General features: G+C 43.6%; 2 protein-coding genes and 1 long non-coding RNA gene across 6 annotated transcripts; 2 read left to right on the top strand and 1 right to left on the bottom strand.

The window, feature by feature from the left end:
* Window positions 1-8,787: 8,787 nt before the first annotated feature.
* On the top strand, window positions 8,788-11,784 carry LOC106420613 (probable LRR receptor-like serine/threonine-protein kinase At1g51860). Of its 2 annotated transcripts, XM_048760446.1 has the most exons (5): window positions 8,788-10,463; window positions 10,548-10,674; window positions 10,756-10,821; window positions 10,909-11,098; window positions 11,235-11,784. In XM_048760446.1, the coding sequence occupies exons 1-5, from the start codon at window positions 10,176-10,178 to the stop codon at window positions 11,632-11,634; spliced, it is 1,071 nt and encodes a 356-aa protein (XP_048616403.1). In that variant the 5' UTR covers window positions 8,788-10,175; the 3' UTR covers window positions 11,635-11,784. The 2 variants fall into 2 exon arrangements, with proteins under 2 accessions (XP_048616403.1, XP_048616402.1); XM_048760445.1 differs by having other exon boundaries at window positions 10,548-10,821.
* A 992-nt stretch (window positions 11,785-12,776) lies between these two features.
* Window positions 12,777-14,200, bottom strand: LOC106420683. Its single transcript, XR_001284038.3, has 3 exons — window positions 13,912-14,200; window positions 13,595-13,787; window positions 12,777-13,025 (listed from the first exon to the last, which is right to left on the bottom strand). It is a non-coding gene; the product is annotated as an uncharacterized LOC106420683 (long non-coding RNA).
* A 315-nt stretch (window positions 14,201-14,515) lies between these two features.
* LOC106420777 (probable LRR receptor-like serine/threonine-protein kinase At1g51820) lies at window positions 14,516-21,188 on the top strand. 3 transcript variants are annotated; one of them, XM_013861622.2, is made up of 17 exons: window positions 14,516-14,777; window positions 14,911-15,184; window positions 15,270-15,603; window positions 15,698-15,816; window positions 16,579-16,683; window positions 16,772-17,297; window positions 18,107-18,585; window positions 18,675-18,819; window positions 18,902-18,973; window positions 19,065-19,136; window positions 19,241-19,312; window positions 19,398-19,579; window positions 19,653-19,861; window positions 19,944-20,070; window positions 20,198-20,263; window positions 20,353-20,542; window positions 20,629-21,188. In XM_013861622.2, the coding sequence occupies exons 5-17, from the start codon at window positions 16,611-16,613 to the stop codon at window positions 21,035-21,037; spliced, it is 2,622 nt and encodes an 873-aa protein (XP_013717076.1). In that variant the 5' UTR covers window positions 14,516-14,777; window positions 14,911-15,184; window positions 15,270-15,603; window positions 15,698-15,816; window positions 16,579-16,610; the 3' UTR covers window positions 21,038-21,188. The 3 variants fall into 3 exon arrangements, 2 of the variants coding, with proteins under 2 accessions (XP_013717076.1, XP_022560609.1); XR_007324862.1 differs by lacking the exons at window positions 20,198-20,263; window positions 20,353-20,542; window positions 20,629-21,188 and having other exon boundaries at window positions 19,673-19,861; window positions 19,944-20,057; XM_022704888.2 differs by lacking the exons at window positions 14,516-14,777; window positions 14,911-15,184; window positions 15,270-15,603; ... (6 more) ...; window positions 19,065-19,136; window positions 19,241-19,312 and having other exon boundaries at window positions 19,673-19,861.
* Window positions 21,189-23,452: the final 2,264 nt, after the last annotated feature.

Below are 23,452 nucleotides of genomic sequence, written 5' to 3'. Positions count from 1 at the left end.
GTGACCTTCCTTGTGCCCACGGGAGCGCAGAGACCCTGGTCTCCTCCGATGGGGTACCAGACGGTGTACGAATCCTATTTTCAGGAGGACACTCGTTGCTGGTTCCCCATCCCGCGACTGATCACAGCATACGCCAGACGTCGGGATCTCGCGATCAGTCAGCTGCTGAATGGCTCGCTGCGTCTAGCGGTTACTTTGTCGGTTTTGGCGGAGCAGATCGACATGCCGATGAGCGTTAGGTCGTTCGAGGAGATGACCTCGATAACCGATATGAAAGATGGCACCTACTCGGTGAAGATGCGACCAAACTGCAACATATGTGCCGGTCATCCGAACAAGACGCAGAATTGGCAGCGCTCCTACTTCTTCCTTAAGTCCGACAGCTCGGCCTTCGAGGAGCCTCCCCAAGACGATTACCGAGTTCTTTGGAACCGTTCTTGCGGTAGAATACTCTATTGCGAACCGTAAGCGATTTGTCGATTCTGACCAACCCCTTTTTTTTGTATGCAGTCGGCCATCCTACCTCCCCAGCTTATCCCGAAGATTTCTTGAGGAGTGTTCGCGCCGTCGCTCTGCTTCGAGTCTATCGCTGGTCTGAGATATCCGTGGAAAGGATCTGTGGGCTTAAAGATCGAATCGCTCGAAGTACGTTCTCTCGCACCTCTAGACTGTGCTCTTTTAGTCGCAAATTTTTTTTTTTCGTCCTGACTCTTCTGCCTTATGTTTTCAGGAGGTGGAGATCCGACCTCCCGACCGTTCTTCCCATTCGTGCTAAGCGACTGGACATCTTCCCGAGGGATATCCAAAAACAAATTACCGAGGCGAAGAAGATGGGCACTCTCCCTGACTTGAGCGTAATAATAGCGGCCCAGCTGGGGCTGGCTAGCGGGGAAGGACCCCCAGCAGCGGTTCCTCGTTCTGGCGAGGCTCTCCCTTCCGGTGCCAGAACTGCGGGGAAGGGCAAGAAAAGAAAAGAGACGATGGTTCGAGAGCCGGGAGGGGCGCCGAGGGGACGAGCGAGGCCCCTCCTTCTATTGAGCCCCGGAAGAAGAGCAAGCCCAAAAAGACAAAGAAGAAGTTCGCCGGCGAGCAGTTGGGAGATGCCGATGAGCAGGTGGAAAATGCCAACGAGCAAATCGAGCAAGAGGAAGAAGATGCTCGAGGAGAAGAAATCCAACCCGAAGAAGGGGGTTCTGAGGTCGAAGCCTCGGAGGGACGGAATAACGAGGAAAGAGTGAGTGAAGGGGGGAGCGCGAGACTTCTCTTAATGTCGCTTGCTCGGATGATTCCGAAGGGGATAGCGAGGGGTCGCCACTCCTGATAAGGAGGGAAATAATGAAGGCGACGATGAGAGGCAGTCCCCTGTCCGACGCTTCCTTGCGAGAGAACTCCGATTCCCGTCGGAGGAGGGGCCGTCCAGATCGGCACTTCTTCCGGTGGCTCTGCTATTCTAAGGAGGGCTCCTGGATTCAACTTTCCCGACAAGGTCGCCTTTCACTACGAGGGACCGGCTCCCTTAGTATATGTTCCGGAGAAATGTGGGGAGTTTCTCCGTCAACTAAGAGGGAGGGCGAAACCTCTTCCTGCTGTGAAGGACCTGATCTTCGGGGGTGAATACGAAGAAGCTGCAAGGGTCAAACTGCTGGTAAACGGCTTGGTCCTAACTTCTCACGATTTTTCTGAATCCTTTGACTCCTAACTTCTCACGATTTCTGTTGTGTCGCGCGTTCAGGGTGATAGCACGATGAATGTCGTGATTGATAAATACGACACGGCCCTTAAAGGAGCCTTGGAGGAGCTCGAGCGGGCCAAAAAAGAGTTCGCTGAGAAGGAAGAGGTGTCTGCTCGTCAACTGAACGAGTCGAGGGCTGATCTGCAGAGGCTCGACGGGGTGATGACCCGCACCGCTGCTCGACGCGACGAGTTTAAAGCTGCGCTGGATTCGTCTCGACGAACCGTCCGCGAGCTTGAACAGAAAAACACCGATCTCGAGAGTGAGAGGGCTTCACTCGCCGCCACGCACGAGCGAGAGATGAAACGTCTGAGAGACTCCAGAATCTTGGAGGTGACGAGAGAAAGGGGGAGAGTAGAGGCGGAAATGGCCGCCAAGGCTAATCGTTGCTTTGCCAGGATTCGTTCTCGAGAGGAGCGTCGGGGTCCTTACGACGAGGCTCGGTTACTCTACAGCCAAGCCTTTGGGACTAGGAAGTGCCTCGAGGCCTTGAAGGGAGCCGGGAACGACATACCGCAAGCCTCCATTGATATGTTCGTCGAGTATGAGAGGAAGTACGAACAAGAGGCCGAGCAGCTGAAGGTTGGCGAGATCCCTGAGGGCGACTTTAGACTCTCTCCTCTTACGTTGGAGTCTCAGTTCGTGGATGCCCGGATTCTGGCGGGCCTCGATCCGTTTGGTTCCAACGCCGGCTTAATTGACTCGGAGACCGCGGCGAATCTTCATGTCTCGTTTACTCGCCCGGTTGGAGAAGGGTGCGAGGAAACGACGCTTCGTATCGAAAATCCTTTGACTGTTCGAGGAGGCGAAGAAGACACCGGCGAGGTGTTGGAAGATGCTGCGGTGCAAGTCCTTCCGATTGCCCGAGGATCGAGCGTCGGAGCTTCGGAGCTTTCCGCGCTTAATGACCGCGAGAGTGATCGGGAAGCTTAGTTTTCCTTGTTTGTTGTTTTCTTTTGAGTCATAGATGACTCATTGTTGTAGTTTTTCGAACCTTCGCCTTCGAGGCTTTTATTTTGTTATTTTCTTGTCATCTCGAACTCTTTTAGTGATCGAACTGAATCTCTCAACTTAGATTTGTCTATCAAAAATCGAAATTTCTCAAGATTTGAAATGACTCTGTTCGTTCGGTGCGAATGCTGACTCGAGATGTCGAATCGTTATAGTTTTAAGCTCATTATGACTTTGTCTCGGTCGATCTCTTTGAGTCGCGACCGTTTGCCATTTTGAGTTTTAATTGTTAATCAAGAGTTTTCGACTTTGACGGTTCCCAGTCGATCCTAACGTAATTTTCAAGCGTTTGGTCGGTCGGACCTTACTTAGTCAATTATAGGATGAATTGGAGTCATTGTCTCGGCCGCGTTGATTTTGGTCGCAACGCGGTCGATTTCCGTGAATATTGTCTGATCGGGACGTATTCAACGTGGGATGCGAGTGCCGATACGTTTGTTCGAGGAGCCGGGGCGTGCTCGTGTAGGCATCGCTTAAGTGATCGTCTGCTTCTGAGATCGATTCCTCGGGGAGGAGTTTTCGACTTTGACGGTTCCAAGTCGATCCTACCGTAATTTCAAGCGTTTGGTCGGTCGGACCTTACTTAGTCAATTATAGGATGAATTGGAGTCATTGTCTCGGCCGTGTTGGTTTCGGTCGCAACGCGGTCGATTTCCGTGAATATGTGTCTGATCGGGACGTATTCAACGTGGGATGCGAGTGCCGATACATTTGTTCGAGGAGCCGGGGCGTGCTCGTGTAGGCATCGCTTAAGTGATCGTCTGCTTCTGAGATCGATTCCTCGGGGAGGATTTTGTTTTTTTTTTTTATTTCGGCTGGACCCTTTTTCTTTGGGCTGCCTACGTATCCCTTTGCGGGAATCAAGCCATTCGTAGTTCTTTTTTTTTTTTTTTTTTTTTTTTTTTTTTTTTGGCGAGTAAAAGTGGCCTTTTGGGCGCATTTACTCGTTTTTTTTTTTTTTTTTTTTTTTTTTTTTTTGGCGAGTAAAAGTGGCCTTTTGGGCGCATTTACTCGGGTTGGTGTTTGCTTTGACTAAGGATGGAAGAGGCGGAGATGTTTGGCGTTCCAGGCTCTCGGTACTGCTTCGCCTGTTGAAGTCTCGAGGCGGTATACTCCTGGCTTGATGACTTCGACTATCTTGTATGGTCCTTCCCAATTGGCTCCGAGCTTGCCGGCTTTCCACTCCTTAGTGTTTTCGAAGACCTTTCTTAAGACAAGGTTGCCCATTTCGAGAGGACGTGACTTGACCTTTTTGTTGTAATAGCTTTCGATTTGATGCTGGTAATTCTGGATACGGAGTAACGCTTGGTCGCGCTTTTCCTCGATGTCGTCGAGTGCGTCGAGGAGCATGTTGCGGTTGAGTTCGGTGTTCTGTGGCATTCGTGATCGGCGCAGACTCGTCACATTCACTTCTGCGGGAGCCATTGCCTCGACGCCGTATGCCATTGAGAAGGGTGTAGTCTTCGTCGCCCCGCGAGGAGTGGTTCTGTGGGACCACAGGACACCATCTAATTCGTCTGCCCAGCAACCTTTCTTTAAGTCGAGTCGTTTCTTCAGACCGTCTATGATGGTCTTGTTCGTTGATTCGGCTTGACCATTACTTTGCGGGTTTCTTGGTGTCGACATGTTGAGTCGAATGCGCCATCTGTCGCAGAAGCCCTTAAAATGATGCGAGATGAATTGCGAACCGTTGTCCGTGATTATCTCGTAAGGTAGTCCGTATCGGCAGATTATGTTCTTCCAGACGAAGCGTTGTACCTCCTTGTCGGTTATGTTGGCGTAGGCTTCGGCTTCAACCCACTTGGTGAAGTAATCGGTGAGGACCAGTATGAACTTCTTTTGTCGAGATGCCGGCATCGGACCTATGATGTCCATTCCCCATCGCATAAATGGGTATGGAGCAGTCAAGGTATGGAGAAACTCCGTTGGGCTGTGTATGGTTTTGGCGTGACGCTGGCATTTATCGCATTTGCGCGCGTATGTCTCGCAGTCGGCGTTCATGGTTGGCCAGTAGAATCCGAGGTTTTTAACTTTTAATGCGAGAGCTCGCCCGCCCGAGTGGTTGCCTGCTGCTCCTTCGTGTGTTTCGGCCATGACGAGTCTCGTTTCTTCACCGGCGATACATTTGAGTAGTACCTTTGTTGCAGTCCATCGGTGTAGTTCCCCGTCCATGACGACGTAGTGTGCGCTGCGTCGTTTCAATCGCCGGGCGTCCCATTTCCCGATGGGCAGTAAACCTTCCGCGAGGTAATCGATGAGTTCTTTGCGCCAATCTGTTGGGTGATCATCTGGCGAGCGAGATTCCACTTCGTCAATGTCCATTGCGTCGTCGATTGCTGCTATAATCGCGGCCTGTTCTGCCTTCGTGTCGATGCTTGGTTTCTCGATTTTGTGGATCGGGATTATCCTTTGACTTGGTCGTGTAGCTTGCTTCCCAGAGCGGCGAGGGCGTCGGCACAAACATTTTCTCCGCGAGGAACCTTCGTGAGTTCGAAGAACTCAAAGTCTCGCGTAAGATCCTGGACTAGTTTGAGGTAGGCGTCCATCCTTTCGTTGCGGACGTCGTAATCGCCGAGGTATTGGCTTACGACGAGTTGAGAGTCGCAGTAGGCGCTGATTCTTTTGGCTTTCACCGCCTTGCGAGACGGAGCCCCGCGATGAGGGATTCGTACTCAGCTTCGTTGTTTGATGCCGCGAAACCAAAACTGAATGATTGCCGAATGAGTTCCCCTGTTGGCGATTGCAATTGCACTCCTGCTCCTGACCCTTTACTCGTTGATGAACCGTCGACGTGGAGGATCCAGTTTACACTTGGTAAGATGAGGTCTTGCTCCAGCTCTGGCGTCAACTCGATCAAGAAATCGGCAAGGACTTGTGACTTTGCTGCTGTGCGATTCTTGTATACTATGTCATGTTCGCTCAGTTCCATCGCCCATTTGGTCAGCCGTCCCGATTGATTAGTATTTTGCATCACCGTTCTGAGTGGTTGGTTGGATAGTACTTCAATCGTGTGCGATTGGAAGTAGGGTCGCAATTTTCTCGCCGAGGTGACGACGGCTAGGGCCATCTTTTCGAGTGTTGGATATCTCGTTTCAGGCTCCGTCATTCTTTTACTTGTGTAAAAGATTGGTTTCTGTTCTCCCCCTATCTTCTCGAATCAATACGCTGCTGACGGCGGAGGATGTGACGGCGATGTAGAGAGATAGTGTGTCGCCGGCTTCTGGCTTCGATAGCACTGGTGGGGTCGTAAGATAATGCTTGAGTTGATTGAACGCCTCTTCGCATTTTTCATCCCAGACGAACCTCTTGTTCCCTCTTAGCAGCTCGTAGAAGGGAAGACACTTGTCGGTCGATCGTGAGATGAACCTGTTGAGAGCTGCTATGCGTCCCGTTAGTCGCTGCACTTCGCGGCTGTTTTTCGGGCTTGGAAGGTCGAGAATCGCCGAGATCTGCTTGGGGTTGGCTTCTATTCCTCGCTGAGTGACGATGTAGCCGAGGAATTCCCCGGAGGTGACACCGAAGGTACATTTGGCCGGGTTGAGCTTCATCCCATAGTCGTTCAAGATTTTGAAGCACTCGCGCAAGTTATTTAGGTGGTCGTCGGCCTTGAGCGATTTGACTAGCATATCGTCGATGTACACTTCCATGGTGTTACCAAGCTGATCAGCAAACATTTGGTTAACGAGTCGCTGATAAGTCGCGCCGGCGTTTTTTAGCCCGAAGGGCATCACTTTGTAGCAATAAGTTCCTCTGTCGGTGATGAATGCCGTCTTCTCGCGATCATCGGGATGCATCAGGATCTGGTTGTATCCCGAGAAAGCGTCCATGAAGGTTAGGAGTTCGTTACCGGCGGTTGATTCGACGAGACGATCGATGTGAGGGAGCGGGTAACTATCCTTTGGGCATGCTTTGTTGAGATCCGTGAAGTCGACGCATATGCGCCATTTGCCGTTTTTCTTTTTGACGACGACCGGGTTGGCTAACCATTCGGGGTATCGAACTTCGGTAATAAAACCCGCGTCGAGGAGCCTGTCGACTTCGTCGTTCACTGCCTTAGATCTTTCTGGACCGAGTTTCCGTCGCTTCTGTCGGATGGGTTTGAACGTCGGGTCGACATGCAGTTCATGGGAGGTAACTGCGGGGTCGATCCCCCTCATGTCGGAGGTCTTCCAGGCGAACGTTGAAGCGTTATCTTTGATGAAAGAGATGATCCTTGAACATATGTCGTCGGATAGGTAGACGCCCACTCGGATGATTTTCGTTGGGTCGGATTCGTCAATTGCGACTTCGCGAACTTCTCCTTCTGGGGGTATATCTTGTGGAGTGGTTTGCCGACGGAGTTGACGAGGGAAGTCTGTTGCTGCATCTTTACAGTTGCAATTAGCAGTTCTCTCGCGGCTTGTTGATCTCCCCGAATCGTCTGTGTTTTACCGTCTTTGCCGGGAAACTTGACATTGATGGTACGTCGAGGGAACGGCTTTCATGGAATGCAACCATGGTGTTCCGAGGATGGCATTATATGGTGCTTTGGCTCGGATGACGGAGAACTTGACGGTACGGGTTATACCACCTGCGTATACTGGAAGACGAATTGTTCCGATCATTTGCTCCGAGGCTCCGTTGAAGCCAGTGAGCGTACGAGAAGAAGGCTTCATATCCCTTAAATCGACTCCCATTTTGTCGAGTGTGTCGCGGAAGATGAGATCGACTGAGCTGCCGGTATCGATAAGGACTTTCGCGACTAGGCATTCTCCGATGTCGAGGTCGACGAGGAGAGGATCGTTGTGCGGCATGTGGACACCCTTGGTATCTAGTGCCGAAAAAGTGATCTGGTGATCATTTTCGACTGGAGGTGGCCACTTCTTGGAGGCGGTGGCTTGTCGCTTGTAGTCTTTGACAGCTCGAACTGAGTCGCCGCAAGGAGGTGATCCTCCCATTATGACGCTAATGTGCGGGGTGTGGGCAGCTCGCATTGACTCGAGTTGCTTCCTTAAATCATCGGTTGTGTTCTCGAACTGAGGAGTTTCTGCGGGCTTTTTCTTTTTTGATTCGAGACGTCGTCGCAGATCGGATCCTTTCGAACGGTTGAGTTGGATTCGCAGGTCGTTGGCCTTTGAATTGAGCTGGTCGCGAAGGTCGCCGTTTTGACCTATACTCCTGGCGCTGGATTTGGAGATGGTCGCGCCGAGATTGGCGCTTCCTACGTGCTCGTTCGTAGCACTCTTTCGCTTCAGTAAGGTGCGCAGGTCTTTGTCTGCTGTCGGGGGAGTGAGAGACTGCTCGACCGTGCTGTTCAGTTTGTCGCGTACATCTGGTTGCATTATCGAGGAGTCGTCGTCAGAGGAGTCGCAAGGGCGAGAGAGTATGACTTCCACTCGTCGCCGGCGACGCGGATGTTCGTCTTCTGACGAATCGTTGGCGGGGCCAACGTTGTTGACAGGAGTGCGCTCAGGGCTTGCTCTTTCCTCGCTCGGGGCCGTGTTCTGTTGAGACTTCTGTGCCTTCTTCTCCTTGTTCTTACTCCAACTTTTGGTGTTTTTCGGTGTCGTTGGAGAAGTGGGCATTTGAATCGTCCCGTTAGTGATCCCGTCGAAGAATTGCCCGATGAGGACTTTGCATTCTTTTGTATCGTGGGAATCCCTTTTGTGGTAGAGGCACCATTTCCTTGGCTCCTCGGAGTTTGAACTCGTTGGTTCGGTCGACTTTGATTGCTTCGAGGCGGGGTCTCGATCCCAGTGATTCCAGCCTTTCTCTCGCGTGATGGCTGCTGATTTTGGAGACTCCTCATCATCGACCGAACTTACGTAGCCTCGCTTCTGAGTGATATTTCCACCGGAGGAATGCTGGCGAGGCTCGGAGCGGGTATCGTTCGTTCGGGGGGCTCGCTGCCTGGCCGCTGCTTCTTTTGCGAACTTTGCTCTGGTGTCTTCTTCCATGCGGATAAAGTTGTGCGAGCGAGCGATGGCGTCGGAGACAGATTTGGTCGGGTATCGGTAAAGATCCTGGCGGAATGTGGAATCGACGTGCAAGGTGTTCATCAAAGATTCGACGGCGATATGGTCGGGGATATCGATCTTCGAGACAATAGCTTTGAATTTTTCCATGAAGTCGCGGAGACTTTGGTCGCTGGCGTGAGTGAGGTTCCACAAATCTGACACTGTTGCTTCCTGGTTGGTGAACATGATATAGTTCTTAAGGAAGGCCGTTGAGAGGTCGTGGAAACAGTCCACGGAGTTCTCTCTGAGGCCGGTGAACCAAGTAAGGGCCGGGCCTTCTAGGGTTTCGACGAAGAGTTGGCAAAAGCCGGCGTCTTTGTCTTCGTCGGTCAGGTTTGCGCGTCGCATCGCTATGTTGAAAGATGTGACGTGGGTGGAAGGGTCGGAGAGGCCTTTGAAGGTTGGAAGACGGAGTTTGTCCATCTTCTGTAGCCGTACGCCGGTAACTTTTCGCGTGAAGGGTGTACGAAGAGAATCCGCGAGTACATGCTCGATCTGGGGGGCGGACGTCGTCACCTGGTGGATCTTAGAATTGATATCGAGGACCGATTGTTTTAACGCGGCTAGTTCGCTTGCGGTGTGCGCACCGGTGTCGTTACCGTGACTTTGGTTATCGTTATCCTGCGTAGGCGCCAAGTCGGTGGTTCGTTCTGTGGCGAACAGGTGTCGACGATACTGCGCTGTTGACGCTTCGGCGTTTGCGGCGAGGGGAGCGAGGATCTTTGCTATCGCCGTGATTTGGTCAACTGCCGCCTTCTGTGCCGCTTCTTGTAGGGCTAGGCGCGCCAGGATAGTTTCCATGGTTGCGGGATGGGGAAGTGGAGTTGCTGGTGTAGGCGTAGGCGTTGCCTCGAGAGCTTCGCGCTCCTCGCTTGAACTATCATTGCTAACGACCATCGTTCTGACGTTACTTTGCTAGATGCCCCACGGTGGGCGCCAACTGTTTGATCGTGAAACGGTAATAAATAAGATGTGGGCTTAAACAAAGACGTCTTATTGATGGTCGGAGAGAAAACGTTCGATCGGTTACAAGGAAATAAGAGGAGAGTGCGACAGAAAGGAAACCGGTGGCTCGACAAGCTACCGGAGAAGTATAATTAACGGCGAGACGAAGTAAAGGTGAAAAACCCTAATCTAGCCGTCAAGTCTTGGTCAGTTCCTTTTCCCCCTCTTCTCGTTGCCTCTTCTTTCCCTTATATAGACGTCCCGATGCTTCGCTCTTGACCTAATTTTACGCCATCTTGGTGGGCCTCCTTTGCTGGGCCGAGAGGCCCGTAGGTGTTCGAGCAACCGCTGAGCCGAACGCTCTTCAGTCGACGATGGCCAGCTAGAAGTACTCAAGAGTCAAGCCGAGAGACCTGACTCTCGAGCCGACAGATCGAGCCGTCGCTCTTTCTAACTCGGGCCAGGCCTTCCTATTCCTCGGGCCCTGTGGGATGGTCGAATCCATCCTCTACATTTTGCATGATTTAACAGCTCCAGGACCCCCATCAGCCAGTCCCGGTGTAGCTAAAAGTGAGACAAGATCATCCAATCCATCAATCATATCAAAGGACCGCAGGATCACGTACTCCGAGGTACTTAAGATGACTAATAACTTCGAGAGGGTTCTTGGCAAAGGAGGGTTTGGAACAGTGTACCATGGAAACTTGGATGATGCTCAAGTAGCAGTGAAAATGCTCTCTCATTCATCAGCTCAAGGTTACAAAGAATTCAAAGCAGAGGTATGTTTGACAATGTGTTTATTGGTTTTTAAAAAGAGTCAAGTTTATCAATCATGAAAATGACAATTTTGTTATCTTCCTTAGGTGGAGCTTCTTTTAAGAGTTCACCACAGACATTTGGTGGGACTTGTTGGGTACTGTGATGACGGAGATAACTTGGCTCTCATCTATGAATACATGGCAAATGGAGACCTGAGGGAAAACATGTCCGGTAAACACTTCCACTGCATGATTTTGATTTTGACTGAAACTATCTCCTTCCACTGTTTAAGACATTCAAAAATTGGCACAGGAAAACGCGGAGGCAATGTCCTAACATGGGAAAACAGGATGCAAATAGCTGTAGAGTCAGCTCAAGGTGGACACAGCTTGACTTATTCTCTGCACCTTTATGTTCATGTTCTGATTATGTGTCTGAAAAGACTGAATAACCATTTTTTAATAGGATTGGAGTATCTGCACAATGGATGTAGGCCTCCTATGGTCCATAGAGATGTGAAAACTACCAACATCTTGTTGACTGAGCGGTACGGAGCAAAACTAGCTGACTTTGGTCTCTCGAGATCCTTCCCTATCGATGGTGAATGTCATGTCTCCACAGTGGTTGCAGGCACACCAGGCTATCTAGACCCTGAGTGAGTTGATGGATCCATCTTCCGAGTTTTCTTGTTGTGGACTGAATGTAAAATATAATAATATATATATATATATATATATATATATATATATATATATATATATATATATATATATATCTGATACTGTTTTCAGGTACTACAGAACAAATTGGCTAAGCGAGAAGAGTGATGTGTACAGCTTTGGGGTAGTGCTACTAGAGATAGTCACAAACCAGCCTGTGATAGATAAAACTCGAGAGAGACCTCATATTAATGAATGGGTTGGGTTCATGCTCACCAAAGGAGACATCAGGAGCATCATTGACCCGAAACTGATGGGAGACTATGACACAAACGGTGCTTGGAAGATCGTAGAGCTGGCTATGGCTTGTGTGAACCCCTCTTCGAACCAGAGACCAAAAATGGCACACGTTGTGATGGAGCTAAACGAGTGTGTGGCCTTGGAAATTGCAAGGAGACAGGGTAGTCAAGAGATGTACTCAAATAATTCGGTTGACTTTAGTCTCTCTGAGTTTGCCCCTGGAGCTAGATAACTTGAAAATGTGTTTGATACGATTTTGTGGAAACTATTTGGTTTGTTTTTTGTTTGTTTTTCTTTCCCTTGTGAAACTCCAGCAGTTTATGTTTTGGCAGAAGCAATGTACGTTCAATGTATTTAAAGAAATCAAATTGTTTTTTTGTTTTGTTATTTGTGTTGAATTAATAAGACTCGGATGGATGTCCCTTGTGATAAACTATATTTTATACATAGAACCTTCGACCAAAAAAAATTATACATAGAACATAACATATACAATGTTCTGTGTGTGTGAAAAAACAAAAAAATCTTCAGTGTGTGTGTCTTTTTATACCGTCAACGTATAATTCTTTGTAAACATTTTTTCTACGGTTTTTCTGATCAATCAAACAGAAGTACCCATTTACTCTTGTTCTTTATTAAATTTGGGAAACCAGTTTTCAAAGGAAGGTTAGGAGGTGAAGAATTTATATGTAAAAACTCTAATAAGCTATGTTGGAACTATACCAACTATTTTATTGATTTATAGAGTTTATTTTCTAATTTCTTTTGTAGATTTATATCGAAATATAAATAAGAAATATATTTGTTTTAAAGGTCTTAAAATGGGAGAGTATCTCACGGAAGTTTCTACTCTTCCAGCAAAAAGAAAAAAACATATGTAAAACAGCTGACGTAAATAATTTTAGGTTTGCTTTGGCATGCACACGAATATAAAAAATAAACTCAGTTCTCTACACTCAACTCAGTTTCCCTAAAAACAAAACAAAAAGAAAACTCTTAGACCATGATTAATCCGGGTTCTGGGGTTTTTAGCTTCGGTTAAGAACCGTTCCTTAGTTTTTAACTAAGAAAAATTAAGAACCGTCTCTTAAATAAGAGATATAAGAGCATCATTAACCCAAAAACTCATTTTGGGTTTCTTCATGATTTTTGAATATTAGATGTTACTTAAGAAACCTAGTTAAGAAACACCAACATTTTTGTGTTCCAATGGAGTCTCTTATTTAGGGGTTCTTAAAAAAAATTAAGCATTGTTTAATTAAAGATAAAATTTATTTATTAAACATTGTTTAATTAAACATTGAGGTCAGATTAATGAGATTCCCAAAACATTTTCAATTTCAAATTGTTTTGTGAAAAACAGCAAACATGAAAAAGCGTAAACTATCTCTATGTATGCATGAAATTCGTTTCCTGGTTTTGCAAGAACATTATTTTGATTAATGTTAATGGGAAAAATCATACAGCAGAAAGAAGCATCCAACACAAGGAAACCAAAAACAAAACAAAGAACATAATGCAGAGAGTGAAGAAACAAAAGGAGATTGACAAAGAGATACCTAAACAAATATGTCCATTGCTGTAAATATGCGGATGTAGCGGCGCCGGTGGAACAAAAATAACCTGCTCAACATATCCAACACACACAAGAAATTACCAAACAAATCACAACTCTAAATCCAACACTAAGCCCTTAATCACACAATTAAGAAACTTGGAGGAGAGGCCCTTAAGGTAGAAACTACAAACACTAATCACGATTTGATTGCCAGCAAGAGCATTAAAAAAAACTTAAATGTAAATTCCAAAAAGGAGATTAGAAAACCTGTTGCTCCTGTTACCTCTATTATCCATCTTTACAATTACAGAATCAAAATCTAATACAGAGACATGTAATTGCCAGTTTGCCACAACCACAAAACTGCTGAAAACAGCTTCCAAAGTTAGCCAATAATAGAACAAGCTTGTATCGTCTACCAATCTACCCCATAAGAACATATATAAGGACTAACAAGACAGTAGCAGGATGGCTTAAAATGAAATAAGTTCACATGAAGATCATCTTAATAACAGCTTTATGTACAATGATCAAGAAACTATGTGAAACGTTGAATACAAATTCATACATAGACAAGATGAATGCAGAGATTCCCAATAGTTAGAGCCACGAAACAAAGCTGCAAAAGGCTTACCGCAAAAATGCTACAATCAGTTTTGAGAGAGAAGAACTCCAAAGAGGTTTCACCACCACTCTCAAAGGGTCTAATATTCTCATTCCTCCTCGAGTACTTGATGGCACCTCCCTTCTTCAAACGTCACAGCTCCATCAACACATCACTTAGCGTCGCGCTCGTCAAGTATCAATGTCTTCTTCCCATTTTCTACCTACACACAACCAATATCAGATACAGAGTGAATAACTTTCAAGCGATTCTTCACCAATTCTCTGTTGAAACCAAATACAATAATCAATTCTCTTTTTGTAAGCTTTGAATAGAAGAAGACTTACCAGCTTAGGAACTCGCTGTTCGAGTACGCGCTTGGCTTTGTGGGTCTTGGGAGTTCGTATTTTCATCATGACTGGTAATTTTCCAGCGACGGCTCCGAGAAGAGGAGACGAAGGAAGACGAAGAAGAGGTTTTTCGATAAGAGCCTCTCCGAGAGATCACGAAAGAAGTTTCGGAATCAAACCGACTGATTTCGTCCGGGAGAAAAAGAGAGATGAGAGATGAGACAGAGACGTCGCAGTTATGACGCGTGTCCGCTAAGGGATGCCTCTTGTAGCCCTTAATTAAGCGACTTCTCATACATTATTAGGTAGTTTTTTGTTTTAAAGTAACCTAAGAGACGGGCTAAACACTCCCGATAGTGATAGTCTAAGAGCCAGTTCTTAGCCGAAAAAAAAAAAAAAGTGTCGAATCATGAGTTAAGAACCCTAAATTAAGAACTCGTGTTAATCATGCTGTTAGAGCAGCTCCAATAAAGTATCTAACAATGATTAATGGCATGGTCCTACCTAATTAAATGCTGAAAATTAAATCAGAAAGAGAAAAATTAGGTAGATATGGTTCTAAAATTGGATGTCTTGGAACCATTTCTAAGCTAATATGTTTCAATGTCTAATTGGTTAGGTTTTTTTAAAAAAAAAAACCCCAATTGTACTCTCTGTCTGATTTCGCGGAAAAATTTCCAGCAAACTCTTTCTCTTTTCATGGCGGAATCACCAAAGTACATTGAGCCCTATGATTGCAGAGAAGCTGTAGCGATTTCGCCAAAACTCTCTCTCTCTTTCGTTCTGTTGAACCCGTGATTACAGAGAATCATGCCCGTGTTTAAACCCTCCGACGGGCTCTCCGGCAGCCATGTACGGCGGAGGTGTGTTTCTTCTTCAAACCACGAATTCTCCTTCAAGCGAGTCCAATCGATATACTCTTATACTCTCTCTCTCTCTCTATCTCCTGATTCTCTATCTCCCTAGGGTTTTAATCGAAATCCCAATTTTTCACAGGTCAGCAAATCAGCAGGTCCATTTGATGCACTAATCTGCGTCGGCCAATTCTTCCCCGATTCACCGGAGCTTCTAGGCGAGTTTCTGGATTACGTCGAAGGCCGAGCTCAGGTCCTGATTCCTACTTAGTTCACCGGAGACTACGGCGTCTCCGCCCCCAAAATCCTATCCGCGACCTCGAAGAAAACTGAGAATCAAGGGTTTAAGATGGACGGGCTCGTGGTGGCACACAACTTGTTTTGGTTAAGAGGAAGTGGGAAGTTCACTCTTCATGGTAGCAGTGTTTTTCTGATATTGATTAAAGAATCAAATTTTGTTGTTTGTGAACGTTGTTGATATGATTTGGTTATGTGTTTTAGGTTTGTCTGTTGCTTACTTATCTGGTACGGAGTCATCTGATGGTCAGTTTGGGAAGTACAGTCAAGATGATGTTGATGCTCTTCGTGCTCTTGCTGATGATTCTGGAGTTGTTGATTTGTTTTTGACATATCCTTTTTTGAACTTTTGATGGATGGATTGGTTTCTTTATGTTCATGTTTTTAGTAATTGTTGGTCCTTAATTAGTTTATTTACTAATGAATGGCATGTGGGAGCCACGAACAGAGCTGCGGAGTCTGATAATCCTGCTGAGGTTTCTGATTCGTCTTGTTGTGATTCCAATGTTTCTGAATTGGTGAAGGAAGTTAAACCTCGGTAAGTGTTTTTTTGGTTCTTGTATTGTTGTTACTGGGAGTTGTTGATAAGTTTGGAACTTATTTGTTGTTTATGTTTGTGTGTTTTGTTGCAGTTATCACATTGCAGGTTCGATGGGGGGTGTTCTATGCCCGTGAACCTTACTTGAACGTTGATTCTAGTCATGTAACTCGCTTTCTTGGCCTTGCTCAAGTTGGAAACAAAAACAAACAGGTGTGTTCTTTGATAGTTACTCTTGTCCTAAGAGCTTGGTACTTATTGGTCACACCTAACACTCTTGGTAGTTAGCTTTAATTTACTTAAGTGCTCAATGCTTGGTAGAGTCTAGTATCCAAGTTTTCAAATTTTTGAAACTTAAAACTTTTTATTGGTTCTATCATTGGAAGATTTAAAACTAAACAAGTATCTAAACTTTTTAATTTGATTATTTTCAATTAGAAATTTGTTTTAGAACTCTAAGACCATATCTATTGATGGAGATGGTCTTATGAAGCTAGATCGTTGACTTTTGACGGTGGAGATTCAATTAGTAAACTTCATCTACAACGACCAAGAGACTGATCAAACAGTGAAGGGCTATCCAAAAGTCAACGCTGTGGTTTTTTCGTTTTTTTTTGCATGCAAATTTTTTTTTCCGTAGTAAGTAAACAAGATACAAAATGTACCACCGTGTGCATGTGCATCACTGAGCTTTCACCATCAGCTCCAGTTTCGGCTGAATAATTCATCGCTTTCTAAAGCGTGTTATTTTGAGTTAGTCAACGTTTTTGTAATTTGATGAAAGACGTGAGTGAGTTTTTGACCACTTCATCATTCTTGTCATTTTTCTCTCAACTTGCTTTGCCGAATCATTTTGCACCTTACAAAATTTTCCGTCGATCAAATTATTCGATTCATACTAGTATTTGACTTTTGAAATATAGTTCCTATAATCTTAAACTCATACGCATTGCTTGCTATCTCAAAATAAAATAGATCTCTCCAAAGTGGAGAGTGAGGGAAAAAAAATGGAGAGACATTGTGTGTTCATTGCTACTTTCTTGCTGATACTTCATCTTGTTCAAGCTCAAGATTCAACCGGTACGTACATTTTCTATTGTACTTGATAATACTTATATATGTGTGGTTTTTAGATTTTTTTTTAATCCATTATATATCGTCTTATTAGGGTTCATCAATGTGGGTTGCGGTTTACCCCCTCATGAGTCTCCTTACAACGCACTCCCAACCGGTTTATCATATACGTCAGATATCGGTTTAGTTAACACTGGTAAAACCGGTCGAATCGCCAAGGAGTTTGAGCCCAACTACACTAAACCGTTAACGACACTGAGATATTTTCCAGATGGAGTACGTAACTGCTACACTCTCAATGTCACACGCGACACCAAGTACCTGATCATGGCCAAGTTCGTATATGGAAACTACGATGGTCTTAAGACCGACCCAAACTTTGACCTTTACTTCGGTCCGAATATTTGGACAACCGTGTCTAAAAATGATACTAGAGAGGAGATCATCCATGTGACGAAATCTAATTCTCTACAGGTATGTCTTGTTAAGACAGGAACAAGTATACCTTTCATAAATATCTTGGAGCTACGACCATTGCGGACTACTGCGTACGTTACTCAAAGCGGCTCGTTGAAGTACTTATTCAGGGTGTACCTTAGCAACTCCCGTCTTGGTATACGGTACGAAATGATACAAACTTTCCACGTTACACAAAACATAAGTGTTTTAATTCTTTGTATTAATTAGAGAAGAAAACTTATATATTTCTTCAAACTAAAGCACAATTTTGTTTATCAAAATAAAAATTTTAATTTAAAATTTCCTTTTGATTTAAATAGATTTCTAGTACGTTTGGGTGTTCGTGTACTCATTCAAGTTTGGTTTGGGTTTATCCAGATTTCATGTTTTTGGGAGCATACTTTTAAGTCTCATTCTGGTAATATACATAAAACTGTGTTCGATTCAGGTTTGATTTGATTTTGGTTTGGACTTTTACGGTTTGGTTTGGATTCACGTACATGTTTATATTATAAAAAGGTATTTTGAAATCTGAACTTACACAAAAGTACTCAGTTTTATATAAAACATATAAATTTGAAATTTATGACCAAATATCGAAGTATATATTAAGTTGAATGTTTAAGTTATTTATTTATATTTTATACACTTATGTTAGGTATTCACTCGAAGCTTTGGTATTTTGGGTATTTATTCGGGATTTGATTCGAGTCCAGTATAGTTTGGGTAAAACATGAAATAGTGTAGAATAAGACTATGTTGGGTTCATTTTGAATTTACTTTTAGTTCACTTCCGATTTTTGGGTTCGGTTTTTATACTTACCTCTAATTGCTAGTGTGTTTTCTTTCAAGTGAGAACTTCAGTCTATATTTTTGAAAACTAAAAATTCTCTTGTAACTTCCAAAACACAAACAGAAGAAAAATTAAATATTATATTAAGTAATGTGGTCTAATACAAAATTGTGGCAGGTATCCAGATGATATCTATGATAGAGCATGGTTTCCATACTTCGACGAGAAGTCATGGACACAAGTAACAACGAATCTAACAGTAAACATTACCAATAATTATGAGTTACCACAAGGGGTAGCAGCAACGGGCGCAACACCTCTAAACGATGCCGAGACATTGAACATTACATGGGACGTAGAGCCTCCTACTGCAAAGTTCTACACCTACTTGCACTTTGCAGAGCTTCAGACTCTACGAGCCAATGATACAAGGGAATTCAACACGACTATGAATGGAAAATATTCATATGGACCTTATACTCCTACACCATTAAAAATCGAAACAGTACTCGACGTAAAACCAGAGGAATGTGATGAAGGGGCATGTCTTTTACAGCTTGTTAGGACATCGAAATCAACTCTTCCTCCTCTACTTAATGCTATTGAGGCTTTCACTGAGATTAATTTCCCGCAAATGGAGACAGATGGAGATGATGGTATGTAGATTTCAGTTTTTGATCGTGTCTACAAATGTTTTACATTTTTGTGTATTGATTCTTGATAACATCAAGCTTTACAATCGCAGTTTACGGTATCAAGAATGTTCAAGATAGTTATGGACTGGATAGAATCAGTTGGCAAGGAGACCCATGTGTGCCCATACAGTTTTTGTGGGATGGTCTAAATTGCGATAACTCGGATAATTCTACTCCACCAATAATAACTTCCTTGTAAGATAGATCATTCAATAGTTATTTGCTTTTAAGGTTTATGTCAATTTTGAACTGGATATCTCACATTTTATGTCTCCAGAAACTTATCTTCAAGTGGACTAATTGGGACTATCACACAAGCAATTCAAAACCTTACTCACCTGGAAAAGTTGTAAGCATCTTCACGGTTTACCAAGCTTAAAATTTGTTTAGACTTTGGATATGGATAACATTTGATATGTTTTATTCTTTGTTGATGGTAGGGACTTGTCAAATAACAATTTGACCGGGGAAATACCTGAATTTTTAGCTGACATAAAATCACTTTTGGTCATGTAAGTCTCTCATGAGATATTACCATTTTGACATTTTCTTTTGGCTAGGCGTTCTCCTTATAAACATGATTGTTAATGTTTTAATGGCTTATCTACTATATCAGAGACTTAAGTGGTAATAATATCACTGGCTCAGTCCCTCCTTCAGTTCTTCAGAAGAAAGGAATGAAGTTAAAGTAAGCTATTATTTCTTTTTCTTTTCAGTTGCTATCACACAAATTGATGTATTTGTCATCTTTAACAACACTTTGCATTTTGCAGTGTCGACAACAACCCTCATCTGCTTTGCACAGGTGGTTCATGTGTAAACATTGGAGAGAATAAACCTAAGAAAAATAGTATCATTGTACCCGTGGCTGCATCAATTGCTGCACTAGCCGTTCTTATTGGTGCATTCATCATGTTCCTTGTTCTCAGAAAGAAAAAAGCGTCAAAACTTGAAGGTATCAGTCGAAAAATAAACTCATGAGTGATATCAAAACATACATATTAATCCATGGTATATGCAATCATCAGATGGTAGATCATCTCAACAGGCAATAATGACAAAGAATAGAAGATTTACTTACTCAGAAGTTATGACAATGACAAATAACTTCCAAAGAGTCCTCGGTAAAGGAGGGTTTGGAATCGTTTATCATGGTGTTGTGAATGGTACGGAACAAGTAGCTGTTAAGATTCTTTCCCATTCATCATCACAAGGATACAAACAATTCAAAGCTGAGGTAGATTTCTCACCTTCATCACTACTTTTAACGAAACTATCTTTAATATCATAAATTTTTTGAATTATGGTTTGGTGTTTAGGTAGAACTTCTTCTTAGAGTTCACCACAAGAATTTGGTTGGTCTTGTTGGATATTGTGACGAAAATGATAAGTTGGCTCTCATTTATGAATACATGGCCAATGGAGATTTAAAAGAACATATGTCAGGTAAGCAGACATAAATAATAACCAATTGTATTATTGTAATTTTATGGTGATATCATAAAATTACAATAAATAATAACCAATTGTATTATTGTAATTTTATATATACATTTCTCTATTTAAAACACAGGAACACGTAACCGCTTTCTTTTAAATTGGGGAACAAGACTAAAAATAGTCATCGACTCTGCACAAGGTAATATTATTTCTATGATTTTTTTGATGCTTGTTTTTTTTTTTTTTTTTGCTTTCATTTGATTAAACCTTCCTGATTTTGTGACATAGGACTTGAGTATTTGCATAATGGTTGTACACCACCAATGGTTCATAGAGACGTCAAAACTACAAACATACTGTTGAATGAACATTTTGAGGCCAAACTTGCTGATTTTGGGCTTTCAAGGTCATTTCCAACTGAAGGTGGAACCCATGTGTCAACAGTTGTTGCTGGAACTCCTGGATATCTAGATCCCGAGTAAGTATAACTTCTTAAAAAGATTATACATGTTTTTCAATGAGAAAGAAAACTGATAAAAAAAAAAAATTTCTAATTCATTCCAGATACTATAGAACAAACTGGTTGACAGAGAAGAGTGATGTTTATAGTTTTGGAATAGTATTGTTGGAGATCATCACAAACCGACATGTGATCGATCAAAGCCGTGAAAAGGCACATATTGCAGAATGGGTGGGATTAATGCTTATAAAAGGAGACATAATAAGCATTATGGATCCAAGTCTAAATGGAGATTATGATTCTGGTTCTGTGTGGAAAGCTGTTGAACTAGCAATGTCTTGTCTGAATCCTTCTTCAACGAGAAGACCTACCATGACTCAAGTTGTTATTGGATTAAAAGAGTGTCTTGCATCTGAAAACTCAAGAGGAGGAGCGAGTAGGGACATGGACTCAAAGAGTTCTATAGAAGTGAGCATGACCTTTGATACTGATGTGAACCCAACAGCTCGGTAGATTACATGAAGAATTATTATAAGGTACCACATGAGTTTCTCTTTGTGTAACTATCTTCAGACTCTTATGTTTCCTCATGCACTCACATTCTCTTATTATGAAAGTGTAAATCAATACTATTTACCTATTCATCAAGATTCCAGTTTATGTATTTCTTGATTCCCATTTAGTTGTAGTCACTTGTCCTTTACACCATGGAGATGCAAATGAAAATGCCAAAACAACTGCCTTCAAATGAATTTACCTCAATTCTTCATAAAATTCTAGTAAACTAAACTTTATACCTCTAAGCATGAAACATGAGAAATCTTCTAATCCTAATTCCTAAGGACTAATAAAATAACTTTTTTTTTGTCACGGAAACTCTTATATTAAATTTAAATATCCAAAAGGGTTAAACAACTACAACTGGAAGTAAACTCGACGGCCAAACGATAAACGAAGACTACTACGATAATACGAGTGATAGAGGTGTTAAAGGGGTGAAGATACCCATAAAGATGCTTCACTTGAGACCCTGAAACTGATGTTCCGAAGAACATACTGAAGTCAGGATATGAACCGACGAAGAGGGGCCCTATTCAGAGGGTTTTTGATGCGCCTCAGTACATGGATCAGTACATGGAACCAGGCCAGGATGGAGAACAGGACGATCAGATCATTCCAACCGAGGTTCAGGCAGACGACCGTTCCAGACAGACACACCGAGCCGTGTACCGGATCGACCCGCACGCGGCCGAAAAAGAACTAAGGCTAGAACCATGTCCAGATGACCAAACCGACCGTACCGGAGCCCGTCTTTCCCGACCAACTCGCCAAGCCAAGACTGATGGTCGAGCCGGAACCCACTTGGGTCGAGTGGAAATCGAGACATACCATAGTCTTTCCCTTTTGGTCCGTCTGATCCGAGCCGAGTGTCCCGATGAGCGTACTGATGGATCAGCCGGCCAGTATGATCAGTTCTTGAACTTTGATGATCAAAATTTCTCTAAGTCACGGATTCTACAACTGTCCAAGGACTTGGGTCGTGCTGGAACCAAGTTGGCGCATGAGCCTTACCCGACTGACCGTCCGGAACGCGCCACGCCCGTCCTGCTCCTTACCGCGAAGGAACCACTTGGTTCAGACGAACCTGGACGTTAGCCGAAGAGTCATTTTTGACCAGATCTGGAATTTAAGAGTTTAATACATTGTCTTTCAAAATTCTAGTCAGATTCGATTTACTAAGTCTATCTTTAATACATTCATATGTCTCTTTCTATTCCTCAAGTAGTATAAATATGTAAACACTTCTATCAATAAAATCATTCCATTTTCTTTCAACTTCTTTTTGAGTCTTTACTCTTTGTTCTTTGTTTAGAACTTTTCTAGTTTTCTTGGTGTAGCTAGCTCCAAGCAAACGCCCTTGTATGTTGGTCTTGTGAGTCATATCAAGCAACGGTTCAAGATTGCCTCTTTGTTGGACCGGTGAGTCACATCCGGCAACAATCTGGTTCGGGAATATCAAAGGCCACTCCGCAACCTTTGTGCGACCCCTCATTCCATCAGATCTCCTCTTGGAGTTCATATCTTTTTTTCAAATCCGGTCGAGTGATCCTTTTAAGGTGTATCAAAGTGGTATCAGAGCCACTCTTCCGGTATCTCTTTTCATTTCATCTTTCTCATCTACCATTTTCTTCATAAAAAAAAAAAAAATTCTTCTTCTATCTATCTTGAATCCGGGCCCCTTATTACCATCCATTTAAAAAAAAAAAAAAGATCTACGATTTAAAAAAAAAAGAAAAAAAAGTTTCAAGTTCGATTTGTGGATTGGTGGTGGAAGAGAAAGCCTGCTGGCTGAGGAGAAATCCAACCTTTGAGGTGGTTAAAACGGATTCTAAAAGCTAAATCTCTTATCTTTCTCTCTTTACAAAAAAAAAAAAAATTATTACCTTGTTTGCTTGAAGTTTGTCCCTTGGAATTCCTTGATTAGATCTCGTAGAACCTTGAGTACAAGACTTGTGAGTGATCAACAAAAATCTGAGAGAAACACGTGTGTGGGTGAGATCAAAACACTTGAGAGAGTGAGGTATTTTTATCTAAAGTTTTGTGTTTAAGAAGTTTCAGGAACCATGGGAAGTGAAGACGAAAGGAGCCGACCCGGAAACTCAGTGGCCGGTTTATCTAACTTGCAGATGCGAGCCTTGAATGATTCTTTTACTAACCTTATGAGGTCTTGAGCAGATCCATCTAAGGCTAGATGAGATCCAGAACAGTCAACAGCCGCGTCCTCGAACCAGAGCCAGAAGAGATCGCCCAAGGAGGCCAAACCGGTCTGATGATGAGATCCGAGAGGAGGACTCTCATGAGGACGAGGACCGATCCATAAACCGACATAGGAGGGGTCACAGAAACCAGGGACCAGGTGATGCCAAT

Source organism: Brassica napus, chromosome C6 (genome assembly GCF_020379485.1).
Source record: "Brassica napus cultivar Da-Ae chromosome C6, Da-Ae, whole genome shotgun sequence".
NCBI classification, from domain to species: domain Eukaryota; kingdom Viridiplantae; phylum Streptophyta; class Magnoliopsida; order Brassicales; family Brassicaceae; genus Brassica; species Brassica napus.
The sequence above is the reverse complement of the archived record's forward strand: the minus strand, read 5'-3'. Positions and strand labels throughout refer to the sequence as shown.

What these genes read in the sequence shown, in the direction of transcription:
- LOC106420777 (XM_013861622.2), top strand. Translation starts at nt 16,611, where the DNA reads ATGGAGAGACATTGTGTGTTCATTGCTACTTTCTTGCTGATACTTCAT. An exon ending in CCACCAATAATAACTTCCTT is followed by an intron (nt 18,820 to 18,901) that starts GTAAGATAGATC and finishes TTATGTCTCCAG; the next exon opens with AAACTTATCTTCAAGTGGAC. An exon ending in CCTGGATATCTAGATCCCGA is followed by an intron (nt 20,543 to 20,628) that starts GTAAGTATAACT and finishes AATTCATTCCAG; the next exon opens with ATACTATAGAACAAACTGGT.
- LOC106420613 (XM_048760445.1), top strand. Translation starts at nt 10,176, where the DNA reads ATGGTCGAATCCATCCTCTACATTTTGCATGATTTAACAGCTCCAGGA. An exon ending in AGCTGTAGAGTCAGCTCAAG is followed by an intron (nt 10,822 to 10,908) that starts GTGGACACAGCT and finishes ATTTTTTAATAG; the next exon opens with GATTGGAGTATCTGCACAAT. An exon ending in CCAGGCTATCTAGACCCTGA is followed by an intron (nt 11,099 to 11,234) that starts GTGAGTTGATGG and finishes TACTGTTTTCAG; the next exon opens with GTACTACAGAACAAATTGGC.